Source organism: Oncorhynchus tshawytscha, linkage group LG30 (assembly GCF_018296145.1).
Source record: "Oncorhynchus tshawytscha isolate Ot180627B linkage group LG30, Otsh_v2.0, whole genome shotgun sequence".
Classification (NCBI taxonomy): Eukaryota; Metazoa; Chordata; class Actinopteri; order Salmoniformes; family Salmonidae; genus Oncorhynchus; species Oncorhynchus tshawytscha.
Window position 1 is genome coordinate 7,541,199 of NC_056458.1, and position 17,428 is coordinate 7,558,626.

Here is a 17,428-nt window from a genome sequence, read left to right on the forward strand (position 1 = left end):
ATTTTCGTGGAACTGGGAAAAAAACAACATTAATAACCAGTTCCCATGCCTTAAAAAATTAAGTTTCTGTTCCGGAACAGTATAGATCACTTTCGTTTCTGATTCTGATTCTGTTCCTCAAATAATTTAGTTATTTTCCGGTTTTCGGTTCTGTTCCCTGACCCGGTTCCAACCCTTGGTGTGTATACCTTAGTGTAGAGATTCTTCATCCATGAGGAATGTGTTGCTGAGTGTTGATGTGTGCGTGTGTGTGTATGTGTGTACACAATAGCTGTGTACCTTAGTATAGGGGTTCTCCATCCATGATGGGTGAGTGGGTGTAGCCTCGTCAGAGTCGGCCTGGTAGTAGTAAAGGTTGAAGGTCTCCTTGCAGCTGCGGTGGTGTGTGACACTGGACGAACACTCGATCATGGTGAAGCGCAGCTCCACGTACACCTGGGACGCTCCCCGCCGCTGGATCAGCCCGCTGCGCAGCCAATGGCTGGACAAGCCGTCCGTCTGGCAGATCTGATTGGTCCTCACACTGTTGTTCTCCTCGTCCAGACCACTCACCTCCTCCCACTGAGACGGGGGGGGGGTAGAAAATATGTTTAGATAGCAAGCCCATCAATGACACATTGTTATACAGTTGGCATACTGATTCTAAAGTTCAAAGGTAGGATCCAGAGAGGATACGTTTGGGGGTCCGTATACGCACCAGAGGGTTGTCACGGGAGTAGATGGTCCATCTGAGATCGGAAGTCTCGGTCCTGGTGTTCATCAGGACCTCTGTGAAGACGGACACGAGAAATGTGAGGACACACACCGCAGGGGAGGACACTTCACACACTTCAACAGCCGTCACAGAGATACACGGACAGACACACTTTCCCGGTGCTCACCGTGATCAACTGACTGAGGCAGTAGAACTGTGGCATTCGACTGTCTCTCCCTAAACGCTCCGCTTCAATGTAAAGAGGGAGGGAGAGGCGGTTGATAATATATTCACTACAGAGAGAGGGACCAACTGAGTCCTGAGCCAAATAGACCCTGCTCTCTTCCTCGCCTTTTAGCTCTGTTTAGCCCTCCCTCCCTCCCTGTCCTCCATGTTTGCGGTCAGTGTGCCATACAGGTCTGTCCTAAGGCCCCCCCCCTTGTTTATAGCTAAAAAAGAACCTGCTGAGAAACCTCTCTATTCTCAGGGGCAGAGGGTGGGGACATATGGACTAGCTGTGGGAACAAGGGGATATTCGAAATGCACATGTGCAACTCAATAGACACATGGATGCACGCGCACACAACAAACACACACACACTGGTCTTGCGCATACACCTACGGCACAACAACACCCCTCCAGCCGTGGTTACAAATGAATTAATTCTGCGTAATCTCCTGGAGTGTAGGCAGACTGCCAGGTCCCTAACAGCCAAGAACTGTTCTGCTATGATTGAGTAATTCAATACGGACTGGGGCCCGGAACTGGAACAATGCAGAAATGTCACAGGCAAGCGGAGCTGAAATGATTTCTTTTCCTGCGAAAATGCTCTCCCCCCCCCCAGACGTCCCTCGGTAGATTGGCTCTTTGCTGCATTGTGGTCCGCCCATGACTTATTGATGGAACGAGGTTTCCTTCCATCAGAATCTCAGTGGTGTGTTTTTAGAGTCTGTCCGTCCCTAAGGGGTTTCCTTGCAGGGGTCCTTCTAAGGGGTCAGGCTGTCTGCAGGTAAGATGGTCACATGACCATCCCCAGCCGTGCCCACATCATCTCCCCACTACCAGGCTTCCTTTGATCTATTAATACACGTCCTCAGTGTGCACAGATACTAACTTCTCTCTCTTCTGTCTTCTGTTCCTTCTCTCTCTCACCCCACCCTCCCTCTGCCTCGTGAGGGAATTATTTCTATCTATCTTAGTGCACCCTACTCTCTGGCACAGTCTGCTTTTGGAAAGACAGAATGAAACTTTTCTATCACTTGCGTGTTTTCTGGGTCAGCTGTGTTTAGAACAGAACAGCGCCATGCCATCAATAATTCTGATAGGCTGATATGAAACCTGCAGGTTTGACAGACTGTCATTTACACTGAGGCACATTTGATACAATGCACCCTTTAACAGCCCCCCCCCTGTCTCTGACAGGCCAAACACTTCTCCCTCTCCCTGTCTCTCTCTATCCATATCGCTCACTCTCTCCATCTCCATTGACAGTCCCTGAGAGCCCTGACATCTCCCTCTCTCTCTCCCTCCTGTTTCCCCTCTGTATCTTTACCACTCTCTCTCTCCCATCCTTCCCTGGTAGTAGCAGGCTGCAGAGGGCTGATAAGCACAGTCCAACAGCCAGAATTAAGAAATCGACACCCAGGGGGCAAGGAGAGAGGGAGATGAGGGGTTAAGGGGGAGCAGGGTCGCTCTCAGCTTCAGACAGGAGTGGAACAAGTGTAAATCCAATGGAGGAATGGGAAGGCATGGTGGTGAGGTGGAGATGGAGGAATGGGAAGGCATGGTGGTGAGGTGGAGATGGAGAAATGGGAAGGCATGGTGGTGAGGTGGAGATGGAGGAATGGGAAGGCATGGTGGTGAGGTAGAGATGGAGAAATGGGAAGGCATGGTGGTGAGGTGGAGATGGAGGAATGGGAAGGCATGGTGGTGAGGTGGAGATGGAGGAATGGGAAGGCATGGTGGTGAGGTGGAGATGGAGGAATGGGAAGGCATGGTGGTGAGGTGGAGATGGAGGAATGGGAAGGCATGGTGGTGAGGTGGAGATGGAGGAATGGGAAGGCATGGTGGTGAGGTGGAGATGGAGGAATGGGAAGGCATGGTGGTGAGGTGGAGATGGAGGAATGGGAAGGCATGGTGGTGAGGTAGAGATGGAGGAATGGGAAGGCATGGTGGTGAGGTGGAGATGGAGGAATGGGAAGGCATGGTGGGTGGAGATGGAGGAATGGGAAGGCATGGAGGAATGGAGAAATGGGAAGGCATGGTGGTGAGGTGGAGATGGAGGAATGGGAAGGCATGGTGGTGAGGTGGAGATGGAGGAATGGGAAGGCATGGTGGTGAGGTGGAGATGGAGGAATGGGAAGGCATGGTGGTGAGGTGGAGATGGAGGAATGGGAAGGCATGGTGGTGAGGTGGAGATGGAGGAATGGGAAGGCATGGTGGTGAGGTGGAGATGGAGGAATGGGAAGGCATGGTGGTGAGGTGGAGATGGAGGAATGGGAAGGCATGGTGGTGAGGTGGAGATGGAGGAATGGGAAGGCATGGTGGTGAGGTGGAGATGGAGGAATGGGAAGGCATGGTGGTGAGGTAGAGATGGAGGAATGGGAAGGCATGGTGGTGAGGTGGAGATGGAGGAATGGGAAGGCATGGCGGTGAGGTGGAGATGGAGGAATGGGAAGGCATGGCGGTGAGGTGGAGATGGAGGGTTGAAGAAAACACAATCTCACCCGGTGTTTCCCCATTGTGTGTTCTGCCTCAAGTTCACAGGAAACCAAATTACACAACGTCTTCATGGTGGTAACTGGTGTGCCACTATAAAATGGGAGTCACGCGCACACACACACACACTGTGCCATTCCTAACCTGCTCCTACTGATGTCCTATGAGGATCAATCATAAGGAGCAGCGGAAACACAACTGTCAGCCCCCTCCAGGCACAGCCGGTTACGCCAGCCGTGTGAGTATGAGGCGAATGTGTGGTGAGTATGAGGTGTGTAATCACTGTTTACCACTGAACTATCATTATGTTTTATGAGACAGCATGCATGTGTCTGTCTGAGTGTTTTTCGACTCTGAGTGGACAAAACATTAGGAACACCTGCTCTTTCCATGACAGACTGACCAGGTGAATCCAGGTGAAAGCTATGATCCAGTATTGATGTAATTTGTTAAATCCACTCAGTGTAAATCAGTGTAGATGAAGGGGAGGATACAGGTTAAAGAAGGATTTTTAAGCCTTGAGACAATTGGACATGGATTGTGTATGTGTGCCATTCAGAGGGTGAATGGGTAAGACAAAATATTTAAGTGCCTTTGAACAGGGTATGGTAGTGGTGCCAGGTGCACCGGTTTGAGTGTATCAAGAACTGCAACGTTGCTGTTTTTTTCACGCTCAACAGTTTCCCGTATGTATCAAGAATGGTCCACCACCCAAAGGATATCCAGCCAACTTGACACAAATGTGTGAAGCATTGGAGTCAACATGGGCCAGGATCCCTGTGGAACGCTTTCGACACCGTGTGGTCCATGCCCTGACAAATTGAGGCTGTTCTGAGGGCAAAATGGGGGTGCAACTCAATACTAGGAAGGTGTTCCTCATGTTATGTTTACTCATTGTGTATGCATGCACAGACATGTAGTACCGCGCTATATGACAGAGTACACTCTTAGAAAAAAAGGTGCTATCTAGAACCCCAAATGGTTCTTTGGCTGTCCCCATAGGAGAACCCCTTGATGTATGGCTGTCCCCGACAAAAAAAAATCTTAGTTGACCGAGAGTTCATGTACTGTAGACACACCCTATGTTTGAATATAATCAACTACATGTAGGCTACTGAGCTTGTCTGATGCTTTAAGCACTGCGATTACAAATGAAGACTCACAAATTACTAAAGAGGGAGCCAGAGATCAATATAGCCCAATCAAAAGGAGTAAACCTGTTCCGACCTTCCTCCTTCCGCTGCCTGCTACTGCTGACCTTTGCAGATTCTGCCATTACACTCCTAAAGTTGACGGGAACAGGCTACACCAGCAGTCGGCAACCTTTTCCATTTGGAGTGCCAAGTTATCGTTACCATTTCTACTGATCGGCGTGACAGTTTAGATTTTCATATGCACATTTATGTGGAAGTTTCATTTCATTTCTAATAACTACATGTCTCAAAATCAATGTCATGTGGTTCATCAAAATTGTATCGAAATGAAAATTATACAAATCTAAAAACGACTTCTATTGCCATTGCCAACATAAACCAACAAATAAAAACATTGCAGCCTGCAGGAAGAAAATATCTTGATAAAAAAACAAATAAATCACATTGGATATACATGGCCTGTCTGCAAGAAACTTAAAACATTGTATCAACTTCTAACTTGGTCGGGCCCAATCATGCTAGCAAACTTGCAACATTGTATAAATATTCTGGGCCCTCAGTTTCCTGTGCCAGCGAGCTCCAGACAAACAGACACAGCTGTAGACTATTTGCGCAAGGGATAAGAAGGAATCAGGTAGGCCTATTTTATGACGTTTCCCCCGGATCAGAGCATGACATATTTTCCCCCTTTCATGCTGACTGGTTATGGAAATGGAGAGAGCTGGGAAAAAAAACTGTCAAGTAGGCTATGTTGAGGAACTATTGTCATTCTCAATGGATGTAAAAACAGACTTGGTTTACTTGCTGTTTGAGGCGAGAGAAAAAAATGACTGTGAGAAGCTCCATAGTGATGGTGAGTTAAGACAATCAGAAATACTATCAGATCCCCAAATGGGCAAATAAGCCTACATTTGCACGGAGGCCAGGTAGCCTAGGCCTACCTCTAAACCACAACTTTTTTCTCTTTTCTCACAAGTGTAGCATAGGTTGTGCGCTCTGCAAACAATGTGTCCACTCCGACAATGACAACAGTAAGACTGAAATAATAATATATTGAATGTATTAACAGAAATGACCGTAATCAAACAAACATTGTAGATTAGAAATGATGGGAATTAATGATAAATGTACTACTGGTGATACTGGTGTGCCACCCCCGTGGCCTCTGCAATGGGTTAGTCCACTGAGACAGGGGTGAATCAGACAGGTGTCTCACGTGCCATACATTTTTTTAAATATACTTGCCACTGCTTGCCTTAAAAAAATCTTGGTCGACCAACAGCCTATCGACCAGTCAACTAAATGGGGTCAGCCCTACTTTGAAGAACACTTTTTGGTTGCAGATAGGACCCTTTTGGGTTCCATGTAGAACCCTTTCTATAGAGGATTCTAAATGGAACCCAAAAGGGTTCCCCTATGGGGACAGTTGAAGAGCCCTTTTGTACTTATTTTATTTGAACCCATTTTTCTCTGCAATTTCCAATTGGTAGTTGCAGTCTTGTCCCATCACTGCAACTCCCGTATGGACTCAGGAGAGGCAAAGGTTGAGAGCCGTGCGTCCTCCGTGCGTCCTCTGAATCTCCGAACCTCCGAATCAATCGCTTAACCCAGAAGCCAGCGCACCAATGTGTCGGGGGAAACACCGTACAACCGGCGACTGCTGTCAGCTTGCAAGTGCCCGGCCAACCACAGGGAGTCGCTAGAGCGCAATGGGACAAGGGCATCCCGGTTGGCCAAACCCTCCCCTAACCCAGACGAAACTGAGCCAAATGTACACCGTATCATGGGTCTCCCGACTACAGCAGGCTGTGACACAGCCTGGGATCAAACGCGGGTCTGTAATGACGCCTCAAGCACTACGATGCAGTGCCTTAGACAGCTGTGCCACTCGGGAGGCCTCGAAGAACCCTTTTAGAAAAACCATGTCCGAGAGAGCCACCCAACAGTAAATGGAGGTTATCATTGAGATGGGGCTGACTGAACACACACACACACAGCCAGGCAGCCTGCTGCTTTTTGCAGACCAGCAGGTCTTAGACCCCTGCCTAAGAGTGTTCCATATAAGCTGGTGCCATCCTTCATCCTGACCTTACACCACCCCAGAGAGCAGGGCCTGGCGGTACAGTAGTCTAGGATTCCTACTACCAGCTCTGTCCCCATCCACTCCACATAGCAGGTGAATAAACCCAAATGCCTCTGCTCTTTACATAAGTGACCTTGAATATGATAGCATGACTCCATCGAGTTGGAACACAAACCCTCTCTTTAATCACAGACCGACTTCTTCACTTTCTTCTCTACCTCTCCGCTACTCGCCCTTCCGCTCTCTTGCTTTTCCCTCCCTCTCTTTCCCCTCCAGTGGCTCTGGAGTGTGATAGGGAAATTATAGGCCTGTGAGCCTTCGCCCTGCATCGACTACAATTAGACCCCCGCTTTAATTAAGGAAACTCAGAGTGCCAATTACCCCCTACACGCCTAGAGAGAGGGAGAGATAGAGTAGGAAAGAGAGAAGGGAAGAGGAACAGCAAGGGGGGTAGCTGAGAAGGAGAGGGAGAGAACAGAGACTCAGGTTAGGGTAGGATGGGAGAACATGCAGAGGGGAGAGAGGGAAAGAGCAAGAAAAACAGAGGGCGAGCGGAGAGAAGAGGGGGAGAAGAGTGGGGAGAAGAGGTGGGGAGAAGGGTGGGGAGAAGGGTGGGGAGAAGAGTGGGGAGAAGGGTGGGGAGAAGGGTGGGGAGAAGAGTGGGGAGAAGGGTGGGGAGAAGGGTGGGGAGAAGAGTGGGGAGACGGGCGGGGAGAAGGGTGGGGAGAAGAGTGGGGAGAAGGGCGGGGAGAAGAGTGGGGAGAAGGGTGGGGAGAAGGGTGGGGAAAAGGGTGGGGAGAAGAGTGGGGAGATGGGCGGGGAGAAGGGTGGGGAGAAGAGTGGGGAGAAGGGTGGGGGAGAAGGGTGGGGAGAAGAGTGGGGAGATGGGCGGGGAGAAGGGTGGGGAGAAGAGTGGGGAGAAGGGTGGGGAGAAGGGTGGGGAGAAGAGTGGGGAGATGGGCGGGGAGAAGAGCGGGGAGACGGGCGGGGAGAGGGCGGGGAGAAGAGTGGGGAGAAGGGTGGGGAGAAGGGTGGGGAGAAGAGTGGGGAGAAGGGTGGGGAGAAGAGTGGGGAGACGGGCGGGGAGACGGGCGGGGAGAAGAGTGGGGAGAAGGGCGGGGAGAAGAGTGGGGAGAAGGGTGGGGAGAAGGGTGGGGAAAAGAGTGGGGAGAAGAGTGGGGAGAAGAGTGGGGAGATGGGCGGGGAGAAGAGTGGGGAGAAGGGTGGGGAGAAGAGTGGGGAGAAGGGTGGGGAGAAGAGTGGGGAGAAGGGTGGGGAGAAGGGTGGGGAAAAGGGTGGGGAGAAGAGTGGGGAGATGGGCGGGGAGAAGGGTGGGGAGAAGAGTGGGGAGAAGGGTGGGGAGAAGGGTGGGGAGAAGAGTGGGGAGATGGGCGGGGAGAAGAGTGGGGAGACGGGTGGGGAGACGGGCGGGGAGAAGAGTGGGGAGAAGGGTGGGGAGAAGGGTGGGGAGAAGAGTGGGGAGAAGGGTGGGGAGAAGAGTGGGGAGACGGGCGGGGAGATGGAGAAGAGCGGGGAGAAGGGTGGGGAGAAGAGTGGGGAGAAGGGTGGGGAGAAGGGTGGGGAAAAGGGTGGGGAGAAGAGGGGGAGATGGGTGGGGAGAAGAGTGGGGAGAAGGGTGGGGAGAAGGGTGGGGAGAAGAGTGGGGAGATGGGCGGGGAGACGGGCGGGGGAGAAGAGTGGGGAGAAGGGCGGGGAGAGGAGTGGGGAGAAGGGCGGGGAGAAGAGTGGGGAGAAGGGTGGGGAGAAGGGTGGGGAAAAGGGTGGGGAGAAGAGTGGGGAGATGGGCGGGGAGACGGGCGGGGAGAAGAGTGGGGAGAAGGGCGGGGAGAAGAGTGGGGAGAAGGGTGGGGAGAAGAGTGGGGAGAAGGGTGGGGAGAAGGGCGGGGAGAAGAGTGGGGAGAAGGGTGGGGAGAAGAGTGGGGAGAAGGGTGGGGAGAAGGGTGGGGAGAAGGGTGGGGAGATGGGCGGGGAGACGGGCGGGGAGAAGAGTGGGGAGAAGGGCGGGGAGAAGAGTGGGGAGAAGGGTGGGGAGAAGAGTGGGGAGAAGGGTGGGGAGAAGGGCGGGGAGAAGAGTGGGCGGGAGTGTTGGACAAGGCTGACCTGGGGTAAGCAGTTATGGGACAGCTGGGAGGGAGAGAGAGATAGAAACAGATGAAGGGAGAAAGGGAGAGAAGAAAAGAGACTAGTGGAAGCTTATCAGGGCATTTTGCCACTAAGACACCGCCTTCCACTATTCATGTGCATGTGAGCATGAGTGTGTGTGTGTTTGTGCAGACCGGCAGTTCTTAGAGTGTGTGTGTTTGTGTGTTTGACATGGAGTTGAGCCTGTGAGATTAAGTCTCCCCCTCTCTTCTAATCCCACTCCCCTCCTCCCCGTTTCCTGCTTCTCTACTGGTCTGGAGGGAGCTGAGGAGTGATGGACTGGCCACTGATATCCTCACACTGCATTCAGCAGACCTACTGGAGTGAGAGGCCCTCTGAGGAAACATTACACTTCACTCTCCGCTCTTTATAATAAGGGCCCCGTTATGATAGCGCATGGACCTGTGTGTGTTTGAGAGAGAGGTGCATCTATGTCACTGAGTGAACAAAACATTAGGAACACCTTTTCCATGACAAACTCACCAGGTGAATCCAGATGAAAGCTATGATCCCTTATTGATGTCATCTGTATGTGTGCCATTCAGAGGGTGAGTGGGCAAGACAAAAGATTTAAGTCCCTTTAACCGGGTACGGTAGTAGGTGCCAGGCACACCGGTTTGACTGTGTCAAGAACTGCAACGCGGCTGGGTTTTTCACACTCAACAGTTTCCTGTGTCTGTCAAGAATGGTCCACCACCCAAAGGACACAACTGTGGGAAGCATTGGAGTCAACATGGGCCAGCATCCCTGTTGAACACTTTGACACATTGTAAAGTCCATACCCTGACAAATTGAGGCTATTCTGAGGGGAAAGGGGAGTTCAGCTCAATGTTAGGATGATGTACCTAATGTTTTGTACACTCAGTGTATATACTGTAAATATATATATATATATATATATATATATATATATATATATAGAGAGAGAGAGAGAGAGAGAGAGAGAGAGAGAGAGAGAGAGAGCGAGAGAGAGAGGGAGAGAGAGAGAGATAGAGAGAGCGAAAGAGAGAGAGAGAGAGAGAGAGAGAGAGAGAGAGAGAGAGAGCGAGAGAGAGAGGAGAGAGAGAGAGAGAGAGAGAGAGAGGAGAGAGAGAGAGAGCGAGAGAGAGAGAGAGAGAGGGAGAGAGAGCGAAAGAGAGAGAGCAAGAGAGAGAGAGAGAGAGGGAGAGAGAGCGAAAGAGAACAGAGTGAGGAAAGAAAGTGAGAATGAGGGTGTTAATGTCAGACTCCTAGTTGGATGTAATCCTCTTCAGGGATGCATGCCAAACAGGCTGGTCCAGGCAGGAAGATACTAGTGTCCCTGTGCTCTCCTTCCCTCCCAGGCCACAACCCGATCCAGTGACTGTCGGGAGCAGGCTGCTGGCTATTAGAACTGGACGGGGTTACTTTTCTGTGTGGGTATGATTGGGTATGCAGCCAGAGTTAAATAACACAGTTGGGAACCAAAATGGCTGACCATAGCAGTGGGGATTAAGTGTCTTAAACCTACCCTCCGAGTCTGGTATTCATTTTGGCTCCGAAATGTGCAGGCTCCAATTGACTCAATCCTCTGAATTGTCGGTGTAAAATACGGTGGCTGAAATTCCTGTGCCAAAGCAGTAGATATAGAAGTAGAGACAGCAACATTTCCACGCAACAGACTGCGGTAGTTGTCTCCAGAACGTAGGGAAACATTACCACAACATTTCTGTAACGTTTCTTCAGCCAGCTAATTGCGGAGATTGTTTGGCAGTAGTAATGTTCTGGGTTTGTCTCTCCCTGGTTTGATTTGGAGTTCTTCAGCTAACCTCACACCAAAAAGGGGGGGGATCTGAAAGAGTCCGGTTGACTTCCCACATCTCCCTCCCTGACTAACAAAAGACACTGAGCTATGGGTGAGATTAAACTCCATAAAAGCCTAAGTAAGTAGAGCTGGAGAGGAACAAAAAAACCCGTTGAGTCTTCACCTCCATCCCTTAGAGAGAAAAAGAGAACCACTGTGGAACAGCTCGCTACAAGATCAAGTAACAAAGGTGCAGTTAGTTGGCATGGGTTTTATCGGCATCTCAACTCAACCCGTGTCTGTGTCACTGTGTGTTTAGAACAAAGGGTTTAGGATCGAGTCGACCTCCAATTAAAAGGAGTTGTGTTCATTTGTAATGGTTCCTTTTTAATAACTGATAGGGGCTCAACGGTAACAAGTGTGACGGCGATAACTCTATACGTTCAGAAGAATTTACAAAGAGTTTATAAAGATAGTTCGCAAACTATCACCATGTGTTGAAGGAAGCACACACTTTGGCTCTGGTACAGATCCGTTTTCAAATCCTGTATAACCTTTGTGCACTTTCAGCATGTTTACTGTCTGTTGTGTTTTCGTGGTTCTTTCTGTCTTTGTAATTCTGCCGTTCCGCCCACTACTCCCCCCCATCCCACGACTCAAGTCGCATCCATATAATTATCTCTGGACAGAAAATGTGTTTGCATGCATCTCCATGTCAGTCACACTGAGAGAGTCTCCCTCCCACTGAACACTGGGAAAAATACCAAAACAAAAGGTCAACTCTCTCACACACACTTCCACAGACGCACTCAAATGTGCTCCGACGCAAAAAAAGCACACGCATTCGACTGCGGAAAATAATACGACCAAACGTTTAGTGTCGGGGGGGGGCTCTCTCCAACGTCTGCATTCTTTAACATATTGAGCTTTTGGGGTCCCCCGTTGGTGGCTGAAAAACCATTACAGACTGTTACAACTGGATATGGTCCTTGTGACGTGAAACATGCAGACACACCACACACGCGCAAACACACACAGGCTCTCAGTGACTAATCCGCGGTGGGAGGTGAACAGCTTGAGGCTGGAGGACAGTCACTCTGAATGGCAGCACAGACTTAGGCTACATCAGCCATCCAAAGATCGGCACGTCCAAGCCCAGATACAAGAGAATACTCGCCCTGCATGGGTCTCCTCTTTCATTCTGACTCATCCCCCTCTTTCTCCATTTCAGCAGCCAAGGAAAGCCAGACACATTGAGGGGGTACAGCTCAAAATCTTCCTTCCACTGTTCTTTGCTCTTAAAGGCTTAAGACATGGTGGAATTGAAGGGGGGGGGGAGGGGCTTTGGAACAGATTTTGTAGGTTCCAAAGAGGGAAATAAGACAGAGATATCTCGTATGACGATGGATGAAATGGTGAAACCAGTGTGAACACGTTGTGTACTCTCTCTCTCTGTCTGAGGAGCTGTGTGGTGGGACTGGAAGCCTGCTGCCTGCTGAGCCTCAGTGTTGTTACTGTATATAGGACAGATATTCTGGGGCTCGGGGGAATCACAGCGAGCACACAGGCACGGGAAGTCCCTCTGTCTCCCAGCCAGGCGCTTCTGATTATCACCTACGACACACACTCAACACAGACGCACACCCTCTCGCTTTCTCGTCAGCCCTTTCTCATTTCTACTCGACTTGATAGCAGTCTCTCCCTCTCACCCACTGGCAGAAATTACTCTCTCCATAAGTGTCATTCTCTGTCCCTGTCTTATTTGAAAGGCTGTGGCCTCATTCCCTGTCCTCTGCTGCCGGTCCCCTCTCTAGTCGTCCCCATTGTGTCCCCTCTCACAGTGAGTGGTGTGTGGGTGGAGGTGCAGACGTGGGTCACCTGCCCTGCTTCTTGCCTGCCTGTCTGCGTGCCACTGACGTTGATGCATGGATTGGGGGCTGGTGGTGGTGAACTGGGGGGCTTTTTCTATCCCCTCATCAACCCGGAGTACCGTCCACCTGTCATATTTCCATATGCATCGCATCTCATTTGTGACTTAAGTAGTCTTGATAAGCCAACCCAGACCCACTCAGGAACCCATCTGTCTAGGCCGAGCCCAGCCAGCGGAGGCAACTTCATCAGGCCACGAGAGAGAGAGAGAGAGAGAGAGAGGAGAGAGAGCGAGGGAGGGAGAGGGAGAGGGGGAGAGGGGGAGAGAGAGAGAGAGAGCGAGGCGCGGGAGAGATAGGGGGAGAGAGGGAGAGAGAGAGAGAGAGAGAGAGAGAGGGAGGGAGGGAGGGAGGGAGAGGGAGAGGGGGAGAGAGAGAGAGAGCGAGCGAGGGAGAGGGGGAGAGAGAGAGAGCGCGAGCGAGGGAGGGAGAGGGGGAGAGAGAGAGAGAGCGAGGGAGGGAGGGAGGGGGAGAGAGAGAGAGAGAGAGAGAGCTGCTGAAGAGTAGAGGGAAACTGGCCTGTACATTACAGCTGCACGACTCGGATGCCTGTTTAACTCTTCAAGGGGCTAATCGTGGGATTAAGCCACAGAGGATGATGGGCTGAGGGTGTCAGTGAGGGGGCAGGATTGCTTTAAATGCAAATCCCTTTCTTATAAAAATCAGTTCCATTTAATAGGATTTCGGGGGAAGAAATCCGCATTTCCGCGGCGGGGCAGACAGTGGTAAGTCCACTGCACTGCCTCGCTCACATAGCAGAGAGAGAGAGTCAACGGAAAGAGTAACAAAATAACAGAGTGCAGGTGGGGGGAGGCCCTAACTCTTTCACCTAGGGCCTCTTGCATTCGGAATAAAAACATTATTTTAGCGTTTGCTGGTTTTAGACATTGGGTTTATGGGTTGTGAAGCAGAATGTCACTCAACACGGCACTCTATTCAAAGTATGAGAAAGAGTGAGGGAGAGAGAGAGAGAGAAAGAGCGAGGGAGAGAGAGAGAGAGAGAAAGAAGCGTAGGTGGAGGAAATGAGAATGCAACAGAGAGAGGATGGGCCTTCAGAGTGGTGTCTTTTGGGGGGTTAGTTCATCTTGGAGGCTGATTGGGAAGGCTCACCGGCTCACTGGGGTGGAAGTGTATTTTTTCTTCAAACTCTTCCCGACAAAGACCACTAAATATCTAATATACAATATGCACAGGGATCAGCCTTTGTTTAATCATTCACACACACTCGCACACACCCACACATACATACACACATGCACACACCCATGCACACACCCACACGCACACGCACACACACACACTCACTGTCTAATCTCAGAGGGTTTGGGGCCCTTTTGAGGATCTTACCCTGTGGACAGAATCCAATCTACCCCCCACGGACGCCAAGCTTAACTTGGCCAAATTAATCATCACCAGCATTGCCCTTTTTAATACCTTCACAGTCCTGCAGCCACCACATGGAGGTAACACTTCAAAGACCGTCCAATGCCGTGCGAATATGATTTGAAAAAGTAAATAAGTTGTTTAAGTGGAGTTTTTAAAAGATAAGGGAGAGGTCACATTCAACCAAACTCCCAGCGCTGCTTCTCTTTCTGCTCCATCTGTTGGGAGTTGAAAAGGGGAATTAGTCAACAGATGTTGGAGGTGGGTTCATGACATGAAAACGATACATTCTAGGCCTAGATCCTCCAAAAACCCTTCTCAATGGAAGTGAAGCAGGCCTACAGAGTAGCATACAGGCCAGGACGTAGAGTGAATCGTAATAGTTCAGACACCGACTGAGGGCAAAACCTCGAAGAATGGTGCTTAAACTTCAATGAATCAACTAAAACACAGTCGTGAATAGATTTTGCCGTTGCTGCGGCTAATTACAATGAAGTTGTAGTATAGGCATACGCAACTAATCCCTTCAAGTCACTTGTAAACGCCATAGCCGTGCTCGGATGTTATCCATGCCTGTCAGACAGCGCCAGGTTAATTGTTTGTAGATAGCAGGAACCAGGTGTCTCCATTTCAGCATGTAATGTGGAACTAATCCGAGCCATGCCGTTCAGGGTTGATTGGTAGTGAGACACCGTAGAAATGGTCTGGGTGGATGCGGTCTAGAGGCTGGTACATCGTGTGGCCAAAAGTATGTGGACGCCACTTCAAATGAGTGGATTCGGGTAATTCAGTCACACCCGTTGTCGACAGGTGAATAGAATCGAGCGCACAGCCGTGCAATCTCCATAGGGAACAATTGGCAGTAGAATGGCCTTACTGAAGAGCTTCGTGACTTTCAATGTGGCACTGTCATAGGGTGGCACCTTTCCAACAAAGTCAGTTCGTAAAATTTCTGCCTTGCTAGAGCTGCCTTGGTCAGCTGTGAGCGCTGTTATTATGAAGTGGAAACACCTAGGAGCAACTACGGCACAGCCGCGAAGTGCTAGGCCACACAAGCTCACAGAACGGGGAAGCTGAGTGCTGAAGCATGTAAAAACCGTCTGTCCTCGATTGCAACACTCACAACAGAGTTCCAAACTGCCTCTGGAAGCAATGTAAGCACAATAACTGTTCGTTGGGAGCTTTAACTGGGTTTCCATGGCTGAGCAGCCCCACACAAGCCTAAGATCACCATGCTTAATGCCAAGCATCGACTAGAGTGGCTTAAAGCTTGTCGCCATTGGACTCCGGTGCAGTGAAAACACCTTCTCTGGAGTGATGAATCATGCTTCACTGTCAGGCAGTCTGACTGACAAATCTGGGTTTGGTGGATGCCAGGAGAACTCTACCTGCCCGAATGCATAGTGTCAACTGTAAAGTTTGGTGGAGGAAGAATAATGGACTGAGGCTGTTTTTCATGGTTCAGGCTAGGCCCCTTAGCTCCAGTGAAGGGAAATCTTAACGCTACAGCATACAATGACATTCTAGACGATTCTGTGCTTCCAACTTTGTGGCAACAGTTTGGGGAAGGCCCTTTCCTGTGTCAGCATGACAACTCCCCTGTGCACAAAGCGAGGTCCATACAGAAATGGTGTGTTGAGATCGGTGTGGAAGAACTTGACTGGCCTGTACAGAGCCCTGACCTCAACCCCACCTTTGGGATGAATTGGAACGCCGGCTTCGAGCCAGGCCTAATCGCTTAACATGAGTGCCCGACCTCACTAATGCTTGTGGCTGAATCGCAGCAAGTCACCGCAGCAATGTTCCAACATCTAGTAGAGTGTGGAGGTTGTTATAGCAGCAAAGGGGGACCAACTCCATATTAATACCCATGATTTTGGAAGGAGACGTTCGACAAGCAGGTGTCCACATACTTTTAGCCATGTAGTGTATGTTTCCACAAAGACCATTTCTGTGCTGTTCCACACCTTTCCAGAACACATACATAAAGACACACTAAATCCACACACACACACACACACACACACACACACACACACACACACACACACAGCTAATTCATTATCACCTTCGTATCTTAAATGAATCCAGGTATTTATGTTGTCTTGGGCTGTTTTTAAAGTGCCTATGTACAGACACTTGCATAGGCTCTTGTGCAGGCCAGTCAAGTTAACCTTCATTATCGGGAAAAGTCTCATTGCAATAGTTAGATAGTGGAGGGTGATGATTCTTTATACAAAGACAACATAATGTACAGTAAACATAGTTCACGTAGGAGTGTAGGATTGATGAACCTCTTCACGATAATTGTCAACTAGCATGTTACATTGCCATGTGCGGCTGTTACAATGTAACGGTGCTGTTGTTACAATGTAACCACAATCTGAAGGCAAAATGGGCCTTAATTATATTTTCAATAACCTATTATTAGGTAGCCTAATAACCCCACTGTACACTGTTTTGTCGATAATAAGCATGATGACAGAACATGAAACAGCCTTGTTATATTTGAGAACATTGTACAGGAGGTAATCCAACCTACCTTCCTCTGCTGTCGACAGAAGCACACATTCCAGCAGGACCAGCCAAAGTGGGGCAATGCGCCTGGATATGAAATTCATAATGGCATACAGATTATCCGTAATATAAACGAACTCCTTCGGTTGTGTTGGTCAAAAAAACAACGACGTGTAACTGGGAATTCAGTGGCACCGTCAGCTGGACCGTGTACCCATTGGCCGCAACACCGACCACATCTGACACGGACCACAGTTCAAACACCAGTTTCACTGGAAATGAGTAATACAAAAATGTGGTCACAGCATTTCAAGGAAAACCTTGCTTTTTGACGGACGGTTGCCAAGTCAATATCTCATGGAATAAATCGATAAAAAAAAAAAAAAATCAACCACCAGCTTCTTTAAAAATCGAGCATAGTCAATCAAATATCAACTTTCATATGAGGGAAAACTTTGCTTTATAGTGCTATAGAATATTGTATAGCTTGGCTATACAATTATATAGCACCGTTGTCCTTTGTCTTCTCTGTCATGTTCAAAAAGGGGACGCATGTATGTGAAACTTCTCGTATCCTTGGGATGTATTCGGTCCACTCTTTGTCCGCCAGCCCTCTACTTCTCCCAAATGTCCTCTCAATTCGATGTCTAGACTCCGCAATTAAAGCACTTGAAAACCCCCTCAATTCTCAACATGAACTAAAATAATGTTACTGCTGCGTTTTGTACGTTTCGGTAGCCTATTTTCTTTCCAAACGACCAGAACAATAATTGTATGATTTTTTTTTCCCTTAAAAAAATGTAGTCGATTGGTCGGGAACAACTGCGTGTCTCGTTGCCACTGCCTGTACGTTTCCAGTGATGTGGAATGATTGACAAATTAGAGAGTTTAAATATTAATATTTTTTTTAACGATAAATCACTTTCAGGTAATAATAAACTGAAAACAAAAAGTTATGGACTTATCCGCCGTCCACTCGCAGTCGTCTCACTGGGGATGTTTCACCACACACAATCAGAGTCGA

The 17,428-nt window shown here is 49.4% G+C and overlaps 1 protein-coding gene across 2 annotated transcripts in view; it reads right to left on the reverse strand.

The window, feature by feature from the left end:
• Positions 1-17,428, reverse strand: part of LOC112228866 (ephrin type-B receptor 4a) — a 37,475-nt gene extending 20,047 nt beyond the window's left edge. For both annotated transcript variants that reach the window (XM_024394575.2, XM_024394573.2), the window contains exons 1-3: positions 16,430-17,428; positions 698-768; positions 280-561 (exon numbers count right to left, since the gene is read on the reverse strand). In XM_024394575.2, the coding sequence (XP_024250343.1) occupies positions 280-561; positions 698-768; positions 16,430-16,508 (432 nt within the window). In that variant the 5' untranslated portion in view covers positions 16,509-17,428. The remainder of the gene's footprint in view (positions 1-279; positions 562-697; positions 769-16,429) is intronic.